The 12,670-nt window shown below is 30.5% G+C and overlaps 2 protein-coding genes across 4 annotated transcripts; one reads left to right on the top strand and one right to left on the bottom strand.

The window, feature by feature from the left end:
* The first annotated feature begins 2,720 nt into the window (after positions 1-2,720).
* LOC123198340 (probable serine/threonine-protein kinase PBL7) lies at positions 2,721-5,697 on the top strand. Of its 3 annotated transcripts, none has more exons than XM_044613033.1 (6): positions 2,721-3,565; positions 3,641-3,898; positions 3,982-4,154; positions 4,277-4,356; positions 4,453-4,604; positions 5,116-5,185. In XM_044613033.1, exons 1-6 carry the CDS (start codon positions 2,986-2,988, stop codon positions 5,133-5,135), a joined length of 1,263 nt encoding a protein of 420 aa, XP_044468968.1. In that variant the 5' UTR covers positions 2,721-2,985; the 3' UTR covers positions 5,136-5,185. The 3 variants fall into 3 exon arrangements, with proteins under 3 accessions (XP_044468968.1, XP_044468966.1, XP_044468967.1); XM_044613031.1 differs by having other exon boundaries at positions 2,734-3,565; positions 4,453-4,600; positions 5,116-5,697; XM_044613032.1 differs by having other exon boundaries at positions 2,739-3,538; positions 4,453-4,600; positions 5,116-5,697.
* A 3,437-nt stretch (positions 5,698-9,134) lies between these two features.
* LOC123198410 (polcalcin Ole e 3-like) lies at positions 9,135-9,608 on the bottom strand. The gene has a single exon (XM_044613116.1). It carries the CDS (start codon positions 9,467-9,469, stop codon positions 9,215-9,217), a length of 255 nt encoding a protein of 84 aa, XP_044469051.1. The 5' UTR covers positions 9,470-9,608; the 3' UTR covers positions 9,135-9,214.
* Between the last annotated feature and the right edge of the window lie 3,062 nt (positions 9,609-12,670).

Here is a 12,670-nt window from a genome sequence, read left to right as displayed (position 1 = left end):
AATAATAATTTAAACATTCATTGTTTGTAATTTGTAAACAGGATAATATCATAATTAAAATATCTATATTTATATTACACAAATAAAATAATAATATAATTAAAATATCAGTAGTATTAAGATATATTTAAACAGACTGTGTTGATAAATTGTCGTGAAAATCAACTAAACATTGAAATATAAATTAAGAAACATTAGGCATAAGAAACGGAGGAAAATTTCAATAATAAGTGAACAGTGGGTATATCAAAACACAAAGGAATGAGACTTTTATGTAGACATCCGTCTACTGTCCAAGACAATAAATATGATGCCTAGTCGTCCTAGTAATAAATACATATTGTCCCTCCATAGACTTGTTCCTGTTCACTTGGTCTTGTCTGCATAATGCATCTCCCCTCCTTGATGTCCCTCCATAGATTTGTTCCTGTTCACATGTTCATTTCTGGTGCCACAGCCATCTCCTTCTCTGGAAATCTGGAGGTGTACGTCTCATCCCACTTTTGCTCTTTCTCTCGTGGCTATGGAGTCTCTTCAAGGAAGCTCCGTATTGATTCAAACACCTTAGATAATCAGAAATTTGATGCTCTTGACATATTTTTATGCAATTTCTTAAATATCTTTTTATATAATTTTTTCTTCCATATCGATCCTACTCCTTTGATTATAAAGATAAGAATTATAATTTCAATTATTCCTCCTCTCTTAGAGCCTATCTTCATAATAGGATAATAAGTCTTTTTCTTTGTTGTTCTTGTTATGCTCTTTGATGTAGGTCTTTTAGATTTTTGCTTGTTTGACAACGCCTCTTTATTTAAGATAAGACAAACTTAAGTTATTTTGAACCCTCTCTATCGAACCTTATTTTTTTTCAATATACACATTTATTCAAAAAAAAAAGCACATTGTCATCTAACCTAAGTCTTTAATCCACTACCAAATAATTAATGAGTTACCCAAATATTTAGAGAAAAGGACAATTTCCCACTCAAGTTTTAGTTCAAATTCAAAATTATACTCACAACAGATGAAAAACTCAAACACTTATCCATGAGCTAATGATCATCCAAATTTTCAGTTAAAAGTAGGGATAAAATCATTATTTTATCTATAAACCCTAAAATCTAAAAAATTTATATCATTTCCCTCCTTTAATTTAGAAAACTCACATTTACCCCTTATGATTAAACTTTGAAAAATTCACTTTTCCCACTTTTTAGGTTTCATCTCCGATGGCTTAGGAAACTAGTTGGCGATCAAGAAGAAGCGAAGGTTTTCTCTGATAAAGGACGACCTTTGGTAGTCTAAATCTGGATGACGAAGCATCATCCAGATCGAAAAGACTTAATGAAGGACAATACTTCGTCATCGCGTTTGGACGACTGTCCTTTATCGTCCTTTGTAGGCCAATCTAGAAGATTGGTGAAAAGTGTTAGTTGTTAGTTGGAATGATAGTAGTCAAAGAAGGAAACAAATTCTAAGAGTGATATATAAACTTTTTAAACTTTAAAAATTGGTTGAAGTGTTAGTTTTTAAAATTTTAAGAAAAAATAATATAAATTTCAAAGTTTTAAGGTTTATAGATAAAATAACGATTTTATCCTATTTTTAACTAAAAATTTAAATGATAGTTAATCTATAAATAAATATTTAAATTTTTTATCTATTATAAATATAATTTTAAAATTAGACTAAAATTTACGTGGAAAATAGTCTCTTTCCCAAATATTTATTGTTTTAATATATTTGGAAAGCACCAAATATATGAAAGAGTCTAACAAGAATTTTGGGTGATATTATTATTACTGACGCAAGTTTGGTCAAATCTTAATATTTCCTTGGTAGAAAGATGCTTCCCCTCCTATTTGCTTAATGAGATAATCATTAATAATTTTATGATTTTATTTTATGCTAGCGTCTAAGATTACAGAGGCCCACTTTTTGATTTCAGGACTCCTTCCCTCCCCTTCAAGAATTTTAACATTTGGCTAATTATACCCCATAACAAATTTTATTAACTTATTTATATAATTTGATTTAATAATATATAATTAAATAATTTTAAAATAAAATAATAAATGAATAATCATATATTATCATTTTAGTTTATATATTTATACACATAGTTTTATTCATCCTATAAACATTTTGGATACCAATTTGAGAATTTTTAAAATTTGTTCTCAAAATCCAGCTTAAATTATGACTGCCTTTTACTATTAGAAATTGATTCAGATTCCTCCATTTCAATTTGTCATACTAAGGAGATAAGCACTATCTGTATAAGTGCAAAAAGATTTGAGTTGTCCACCAAAATTCAAACTCAAATGCTGTGTTTCATCTTTATTTACATTTCGATATTACAAATCGTTAGCAAAATTTGACGACCCTTTGCTTCCCTTTGACTAAATAACAGACAGATCCATGTCATTTACAAATTCAAACATTTCTTTGAATGTCTTATGTGACTTGCTTAAGATGAAGAAAGATGGCAAAGATAACAGCAAAATTTGTTGGAGGTGGAAGGTTTTGGATGGTTACCAAACTCAATTCAAATTGCAAAAGATAACATATAAGGAAACTTTCTTGATTTATGAGGTTGGTCGCTGGAGCTGGGATTCTTCCTGCTCATCCCAATTATGCATAAGATGCTCAGCATCTCCTCTTGTGGGATCATGTTGTCCCCTCCAGCCTGAGCAATAAGAATCTCTTTTCTATTTCATATTTTTCCAAGTTTTCTTTTGGTTTATAATACGAGCAAAAGACTATCTTCATGTTTTTTCACCTTCTCTTTCTAATCTAATATTATAATTGAGTAATTGGCTCACATTATCTTTCTCTTTCTTTCTTTTACAAATTCTCTCCCACCCTTTAAGCAAAGGACCCGACTTTCACTTTATTTAATTCTCTTTGGCTCTCTTCTTTCTTTCTTTTTGGTTGCTGCTTCTGGGTTTCTGTGCATTCATTGAGATCTATCATCAAAATATGGTTTTTTCCCGAGACACTTGTACTTATTCTAAGAGCCCACAACAGAATGCTCTAAACACTATTATTGTTACAGATCACTGCTGTGACTACAAACACCATAATGAGCTCAAGATTAGAAAAGCCTTGAGAAAGATGATTTGGGATTTCGGTTTATCTTGTTTTTTGCCTCTTCTTCGTGACAAAGACAAGAATGGAAATAGCAACAGTAATAAAGGTGACAACGTGGAGCATAACAAGGCGTGGTTGCTTGCTGAGTCTAGTGGCTGTGGAGGAGCAGAGTTGACAAATAATGATCTACAATCTGTTCACTCTTCTTTCAGGTTCAGTTTCTGCTCTCAGGTTGAGCTTGAGTCCATGAATATGAGCTCTCCCGTTTCTGCCACTGTGTTAATGGTGAATTTGGACAATGGGTTATTTGACACGCACACTCAAGACCAACTCAAACGGAGAAGGATTCAGTCTCTTGAGAGGAGTATATCTCCAGTGGCTAATTCTTTGAGAAGACTTAGCTATGGTGAAATTCTTGCGGCCACTCGTAATTTTTCTAAAGGTATTTGTAATGGACTTTATATGATAGGTAAAGTGTCAATTTTGTTTTGATTTAGGTTTTTTATCTATCCATGATTGTAATTGATTTTGTTGTGATGGGAAGGGAGAGTTCTAGGAAGAGGAGCCTTGAGCTTTGTTTTTAGAGGTAAAGTGGGGTTTTTAAGGACTTCTGTGGCTATAAAGAAATTAGACAAGGAAGACAAGGAGTCTTCTAAGGCATTTTGTAGAGAACTGATGATTGCTAGTTCTCTCCACCATTCAAATATTGTTCCCCTTGTGGGTTTCTGTATTGATCCAGAGGAGGGTTTGTTCCTGGTGTACAAGTATGTCTCTGGGGGTAGCTTAGAGCGCCATTTGCATGGTATGTTGTTTAATCGCTCTTTTTGTTTGAACTTGGTTTCATTTTGTATGAGTTTGAGTGATTCATGTTGTATTGATTTGCAGAGAAGAGGAAAAGAGTGAAGGGTTCTTCAGCACTAACTTGGTCTGATAGATATCAAGTTGCCCTTAAAATTGCAGAGGCAATTGCATACTTGCATAATGGAACAGAAAGATGTGTTGTTCACAGAGACATTAAACCCTCAAATATTCTCCTTTCTTCCAAAAAGACACCTAAGGTGAGGAATTTAGCTCCATAATCAGACTCTAGGGTCTAGTAATTCTAGGGAAAATATGTTCTTCTCAATATAGTCTTTCATCCAATTAATTATCAATTAGATTTTGACACTGTTGATTACAGTTATGTGATTTTGGGTTAGCTACTTGGACTTCTGCACCTTCAGTTCCTTTTCTCTGCAAAACTGTCAAAGGAACATTTGGGTATGATTTTAGAAGATATGAATTCTTTTCTTTGATCCTCAGTGAAATAACATATAAAGTTTATTCCATTTGATGAAATTATATCTGAATTTGCAGTTACTTGGCTCCGGAGTATTTTCAACATGGAAAAGTATCTGATAAGACCGATGTTTATGCATTTGGGGTGGTCCTACTGGAACTGCTCACGGGGAGAAAGCCATATGAAGCTGGAGGGCCACCAGGAGAAGAGAATTTGGTCCTATGGGTAGGTTGTTGTACTGAACGCTTAAACTTTCCATCTTTGCTTTGACTAAATGATATTTAATCTATTTCCTTGATATTGACAATAGCAAAAATCCTAAACCGCATGTTAGTTATGATAATTTGGTCAATGAAAAATTTTCTGGGTTACGCTACTAATGCTACAATTGTTTGTGAACCATCAGATGGTACTACTGAGATTTTGTTGAAAATGAAACTTAAAATAGAAAGTGCAGTAGATTTTGCCATGGGAATCTGCTGTTAATTTGATTCTTCGCAAGAATATGATAGTCCCAATTACTCAATTTTAGATTTATTGTCACCAATCGAATTCCATTTAGTGTTGTAAAAGACGAGCTTTGGCCTTGAAATGCTGAAGTCATTGCCAGTGTTTCCTATGGTCATTAGTTCATAAAATGGGATATTTTCTTTTCCAGTTGATTATGTCCTGTCCAGGGCTGTCAGCTTAACATAGTTGGAAACTTCAAATTCTGATCGAAATCTATGTTTCTTTTGCAGGCAAAACCCCTCTTACATAAAGGAATGGCAGCTGTTGAAGAGTTGCTTGATCCACAGCTCAAATGCACTTCAAAAAATTCAACTCAGATATCCCGGATGATTCAAGCTGCATCTGCCTGTGTAAGCAGTGAAGAGTCTCAAAGGCCAGGAATTGATGAAATTGTAGCGACACTTAAAGGCGAAGAAGAATCAATTTACTCTACTTGGGAAAAACACAAATTTTCCGAATATATCGATTGTTATACACAATTACAACAAACAAAAAGTGAAATGAAGAGTCACTTAGCCTTGGCAATGCTAGGAGTTCCAGAGCCTGAAGTCGATGATCATCTTCATTGTCATGGAAACATAACAGAATGAACAACCATCTAATTTATTTTTCTCCATTATTTTGTCGCTTGTTTGGAAGGAAAAGTGCTAGGGATTTTGTATATAAGAAGGAATTCTTTTAAGAAAAAGTAATGTTATATGTATCTAATTTAGAGTACATAATTGGTTAACTAGATGATGTGTCATCATATGATTAGATATTATTATCTATGTACCCAGTTGAATATTCAAAAGTGCGTGCAGATTAGTTTATTGGGTGTACATAATTTTCATTTACCTATCCCTATGTGAAAAGTGTAATGGTTTTCGTTTGTAGGGTTTCATTTTCATGAAGTATGTTGAACTGACTTTTTGATAAAGCTATGCATATTCTGAATCTTCTCAATTTGGCTGTTAAAGAAAAATCACATGTTTTAGTAGAAATTATTGTACGATAAACATTTTCCAGGGGCCATAATCTAAAATCAGCATAAATAATATAAGATATCAGTTTATACACTTTTTTTTCACTTAAATTTCTTCAAGATCGTTAAAGGTTGTTATGGGCAGTTGGTTTTGTTATGATACTAGCGGTTAATATTACTTTTTTTTTCCTATCATAACAAAAAATTAGTTAAGAGAGTCAAAGGGTTCTCTATTTTACATTTAGAGGTGTCAAAGGGTTCGGTAGCAGGCTATAATTTTGGTATCTGGTAAAAATAGACGATGTCTATCAGGCTTGCAGGTTGGTTTGATATAGTCTGTTAAAAAAATTTAAAAATTATATTTTAAAAAATTTAATTAAATATTAATAAAAATTAAAAATTATAATTTATTAGAGTGGCTCACAAAAAGAGACAAAGTACGTCATTAAGGGCTCATAAATTCACGACCCTAAAAGTCTTGAATATTGTCTCAAATCTTATATTTTTATTTATTTATCATAATACGTGGATCCAATAGGCCACACTAAAATTGACCTGACATCATAATAAATAACCTAATGTAACTTGTGTCACAACAAGCTTAGACACTATAATAAAAAAAATTGCTTTAGATAAATGGTAGTTGAGCTATCTTGAAGCTAATGTAAGCTCAAAATTATTGATAAGATTACATATATAGATAGGTAGGACTTTTATATCATATCACACAATGATAAGATTAACTTATATATCAACGCTTTAATTTTAATTTTAATTTTTTTATTTCTTTTATTACATATGCAACATGTTAGCAATATAAATTGTAAAGTATATTGCAAAATGATTGTTATAAAATATTCAATTTATTATATGCATTTAATTTAAATTGTTTTTTTTAATTATAATTTTTTTCCCTCTTACAAATACAAATTGCAAACACTTGTCGTTTTCCTTTTTGCAAAATGCAAATTATGAACATTTACTTTTAGAGGTGTATGATTGAGGGTATACAAATATTAGTCTGGTAATCTATATTTTATTATTGACATTATTTTATATAGTTTATTAAGTAAAATTTTTTTATTACCAATGATAATGTAATATGTAATATAAAAGATCATTTAATTATTATTTTCACTTCAGACATTAAAAAATTACATTAATTATATCCTTATTGAATTTTTTAAGACACAAATTCATTCATATTCAAGTAATATGAAAAATATTTTAAAATTATTATTCTAAAAAATATTTAATTAAAATAACATATTAGTATTTTTTTTATTGCCTTCAATTAAACATAATAATTATATATATATATATATATATATATATATATATATATATATATATATATATATATATATAATCAAATACAGTAATAATTTATACATAATAATCTTCTACGCTATTTATCTTTATGGAAATCTTGGATTTTTTTGTAATAAAATATTATCGAAACCAAATACATCTTTATGTTCTTATTATAACTGTTTTTGCTTTTAAAATAGTAAATTACATATATTTATATTTATGTTCTTTGCTGTATTTATTTTCCATTTGCAAATGCAAATTATAGATATTTATTCTAATTCTAATTATAAATATATAATATATGTAACCTAAAGTTTGCAAAATTGTGAAAAAATATGGATATGATGTTCTAAATATTATTTAAACTAAGATTTTAAATACTGCAATTTCAAACTCAAAGTTATTGATGTTAATCACAATATCAAAAGTTTACGAATATGAGATGATTTCTAAACTTGAAATTTAAAAAATTAATCCTAATGCCTTGCCCTAGATTGGACGGATAAAATTATATAGAATAGACTCTTGACACTGCTCTCCAATTGAAATTTATGAGTCTTAGAGAAGTAATAAAACAAGTAAATAAAAGCATCCCAGTAGGATAAATTCAGTGCTACTATTTTTTTTTGGTTTTACATCTACAAATGATTGCGAACTAAGCATGTGGATATAATGAATCTACTAGAATCATAGAGAAATTTCAAAGAGAGATTTAAACATTATAAATCAATAATAGTCACAATGACTCAACTCGAATAGACCTAATTATTTTTATAAGATTATACATCTGTGAGTAAAATTCTGTTTTATTTAAAAGCATTTCCCTTTTGAGGTAATGTGAAGAGAAAATATTTGAAGAAAATTTATTAGAAAGATATTTTTCACTTTTTATCCCTCAAAATGTACTTCTCATCTACAATATTAGAAATGAAATTTTAAAAAAATATTCTAAATTAATTTACTACTGATTCATTATTTAATAAAACAATAAATTATTATTAAAAAACCATTAAAATTTCCTAATTAATAGTTATTATGGGCATGGATGAGATTGTTGACGAATTAATTTCCAATTTAAAAGTGATTATAATAGAAAATTTCCAAAAAGAGATGAACACTAAAATAAATCAAGAAAGATGAAGAATATCGCAATCAAATCATAAAATAATAAAAATAAATATTTTAAATGTGATGGTAAAGGTTATTGATCATTTACTTGTCGTACCCACAACAATTCAGTGAATTTATATCAAATATTCTTCTAAGGTAATGAAAAAAAAAAAAGAGGGTCGAACATTGAGTTACTATATATAAGGATTTCGCTAATTGAAGCTGCGGGGAACAAGTCTATAAATAGCCACCCCACCCCTCTTCTTTTTAAGATAGGTGGTTTGTTTTGCTTGGTACTAGATAAAGAAAAAGAACTTTGAAAGTTTTTTTTTTTTAGTCTACTATATTTCAACTCTCTAATTTCAATCCATAAAACTATATGTACTTATTTTAAGTATATAAATATATATAAACTTATATATGTCATCATACGATTCAGTGATTTTGAATTAAAAATAAAATAATATTTAATTATATAATGACACATATAAATATATATATATATATATATTTATATATTCAAAATAGATATACATAATATGACTCAACTTCTATCACCTTATTCTACCATACTTCAGCCCTCTAGTTTCAATCTCCTTTTGGCTTCTTCAAATACATACACAAAAGATGAATATTTTGACTTTTCTATGCCCATCCGCCAGTAAGACAAAAATATTGAACTTGGGAATAATGATAATCATATCTCCATAATTACAAACAATAGCCAAACCTAGCGTGGCTAATGTTTATAACTTTACGTATTATTTAGAAGACTTTTATCTATGTATTTATATACCAGAAAGAGAATAAAAAATCAACTATTTAGGCGTGTTTCCTACCGGTCCTATCGGACACATTCCAAAAAAAATAAATGAATGATTCTATTAAATCAAACAAAAAACTTGGCAGTCATTCGAATGAATGAATAGAGAGAGAAAATTTTAAAATATTTTGGCAACATCCTTTATTAGGCCACGGTTGGCAAGAGCAAAAACTGTGAATTCCTCGTAGGAAATGTATCCATCACCATCAGTGTCAATTTCATCCATCATGTATTTAACTTCATCGGCGGAGACTGACCCCAGTGTCTTCAAGCAATCCCCCAACTCCGTTGCTGAGATTCGGCCGTCGCCATTCAAGTCGAAACGCTTGAAAATTCGCTCGCGATCAGCCTGAGCCTGTGCATCATCAGCCATATTGATTCTTAACCTGAATTTTTCCTGGGACAGTTTGATTGTGATTGAACCATCAGCTTTGCTTCTTAAAGAAAGAATTTGTTGACAAGGCCATGCAAATTGGGAGGAGTTAGAGGTTGAGCATTTTGTCCGGATCACCTTAAGAACTACATATACGAGATTGAGGCAATAGCAAGACAAGTGGAAGCACGAAAAAATTTGCATGTATTATAAGCTAAATATGCTACTTTCTTATGGTTTTAATTATTGTTATTTTTTTAATGCGCATAAAATAATGACGAGGTTAAAAACAGCATGAAAGGGACGTTCAAATTATTCGACCAAGCAAATAGGCTCCTATGAAAACAGCAGCGACGCGCCAGGCTGAAACAACATTTGGAGCAAGATTCTATGATTAGGAAGTTTGAATGGCATTCAACACAAGGCTTTTTATTTTGATAACGAGGAATCTAAGTAAAATTTCAAATCAAATGACTGACTTTATAATTATTATATCAAATCAGTCAAGGATGTAGTCTCTGTATGTCGTAGGAGATTTAAACTCATGCTCTATATCTTGTAGTAACACTTTTTTACCATTCAAGTCACCTTGGGGTGCATTCAACACACATTCTCTAGTCGGCAATGCTGAAATTGCACCTCTCTCTCCATCATAGTCAGAGCACCACAGGCGTTGGCAAGCCTCGGAGCAGATCTCAGCTGGTCTTCTTTCTGCAAGATTAAATGCAAAGAGAATATTAGCATGCACATTCGGGGAAAAAAATCCATCCAGTTTATTAAACTAAAAAGAAAAAAGTGAACATAGATAAATTATTATTCTCAATAGGCTAAAAGAAAAGAGTAAACTTTTCCAGGTTTAAATCATAACAACATAATGTTATGTGTTAAATAGATAACATATCAGAAAAAGTGATCACAAAATGCATTCTATGTGGACACAAAATTTGTTAGCATAAAATAGGAGAAGAATAAAAATGAGAAATAGGGTCAGTGGAGGATGATTCAATAGACTCATCTTCCGGCACAGGTTCTATGAGTTGGGTAGCCTTTGGTGGTTCTTCATTTTTCTCTTCTGGAGTGTTTTCAGGACTCTCATCTCATGAGACTGGTTCTTTACCAACTTCTTTGGTGGCTTTAATTAACACCTTCTTGTTCATCAATCACAACTTTATTCACCACTCTTTAAACAACAATTTTATCAATTGTCTTTACCCTTGTTTCTGAGAAAGTCATAATTGCACACATTCCATTGACATTATCAAACAATTTCATATGCCAATAGATTGGCTTAAATACACACTCATTCTCGGTGTTGAGTGGTTTAGATTTTGGTGTAGGCGCTGCAGAGAGAAATTTCAATGTTTTTTTTTATGACTCTTTTAATTTTCAAATTCACTTCATTCGAAATTGGCTTAGGAAGAGTAGAAATTGTCATCTAATGTATCAAACATGGAAAAGGGAAGACTTTCAACTTGCTCTTTATCATCCCTTTTCTAGAAATATGTTCATATATCAAGAAACTTAATTCTATCCTTTTTCTAGTGCCAGTGAAATGAAGAAACTGGGCTCTTTCACTTCTCATGGTAGAGTTATGCATAGATTGCATTCTTTATTTTTTAAATAAAATAATATAAAAATAATTAATTTGATTAACCCATATAAGGATTTGTACGAATTAATTTAATTACACACAATATATTATATGGATATAATCAGAAAAATAAGTTTTGATGAATTTAGCTCAATATATAAAGAATATTTTATCACTATTGACTATCTTCAAACTTCATCTACCAATAAACCGTGACTATTTTCAGCAAAAAAATATTAAAACTCTTCTTGAAATTTTACTTAAAATGCGTTCAAATGTTTGTATGAAGTGGTTAAATCATTTATTTTAAAGTTCTTTTTTTTTGGGATTTGTGCGATGTTTTCAAAGATGAGTTTGTGTTTTGCATTTCTATTTAAGGTTTAAGATTTTTTTTTATTATTATTATGAATGTTGTGTTTTCTAAGCTATAATTGGTTTTTAGTTGATGAAAAAATATTTTGACAAGTCTATGGTTTTTTTTCTTGAAACTCTAAATTATATAATCAAATAATTGATTTTTCATCAATACACATGAATTCCCTAATTGACAAACATATCACATTTGGACGTGATGGTGGGTTAGGCTAGCTCTAGCCAAGCCCATAGGCTAAGCCGGGCTTAAGGCTTGCACAATTGCTAGCCTTATAGGTCAGGTTGCCCTATAGAGAGTATAAAGCCTATGACTTGACCTTATATACATAAGATCAAAACAAAGCGAACCCTACAATAATGGGAAGATTTGTTAATTTTAATAAAAAATAATTTTATATATTATAATTATTAATTAATTAATTTTTAAATAATTATGAAAACAGTAATGGCTACTCTACGGGTCTTGCATCTAGGCTGAAGGTCTGACCTACTACAATATTGGGTAGGGCCTTTACGAGCTAAGCCATTTTCTTGTGTTTTGGGTCGGGTCGTGGGCCGACATAATCCATTTAATACCTCTAATCACACCTATCCATACTATTTAAAGAAAGGACAAAAGAATGTCATTTTTTGGTAAATGTTTTTTTGAGGGTAATATAATATGTTACTAGGTATTGCACTTCATATAGGTTAATTGATATTTAACATTAATGGTGTGTTTGATTTGGATAATATCCTTTCATTGAATAGTATAGATACGTGTGATTAGAAGTGTTAAATAGATTGTGTTGGGCCATAACCTAACCCAAAACATGAAAAAATGGCTTAGTCCATAAAGGCCCTGCTCACTACTGTAGCAGGTCAGGCTTGAGCCTAGACACAAGGCTCGTGGAGCAACCCATTACTGTTTTCATAATTATTTAAAAATTAATTAATTAATAATTATATTATAAAAAATATTTTTTATTAAAATTAACAAATCGACTCATTATTGTACGACTCTCCTCAATTCGATCCTATATATTTAGAGTCAAGTCATAAGTCTTATATTTTCTATGGTCTACCCTGACTTATAAGACTAACAATTATGTGGGTTTTAGACCCAATTTAACCTATGTGTTTGGCTAAAGTTGGTGCAATCCACCATCACCTCTAGGTGTGATTTGCTTGTTAACCAGGTAATTCATTCATATCAATAAGAAAATCACTGATTTGATTATAAAATTTAGAGTTTCAAG

Source organism: Mangifera indica, chromosome 15 (genome assembly GCF_011075055.1).
Source record: "Mangifera indica cultivar Alphonso chromosome 15, CATAS_Mindica_2.1, whole genome shotgun sequence".
NCBI lineage: Eukaryota > Viridiplantae > Streptophyta > Magnoliopsida > Sapindales > Anacardiaceae > Mangifera > Mangifera indica.
The sequence above is the reverse complement of the archived record's forward strand: the minus strand, read 5'-3'. Positions and strand labels throughout refer to the sequence as shown.

Excerpts from the sequence above, each read along its gene's own strand:
- LOC123198340 (XM_044613031.1), top strand. The coding sequence starts at position 2,986 with ATGGTTTTTTCCCGAGACACTTGTACTTATTCTAAGAGCCCACAACAG. Across the intron at positions 3,899-3,981 it reads CTTAGAGCGCCATTTGCATG|AGAAGAGGAAAAGAGTGAAG; the intron begins GTATGTTGTTTA and ends ATTGATTTGCAG. Across the intron at positions 4,601-5,115 it reads AAGAGAATTTGGTCCTATGG|GCAAAACCCCTCTTACATAA; the intron begins GTAGGTTGTTGT and ends TTTCTTTTGCAG.
- LOC123198410 (XM_044613116.1), bottom strand. The coding sequence starts at position 9,469 with ATGGCTGATGATGCACAGGCTCAGGCTGATCGCGAGCGAATTTTCAAG.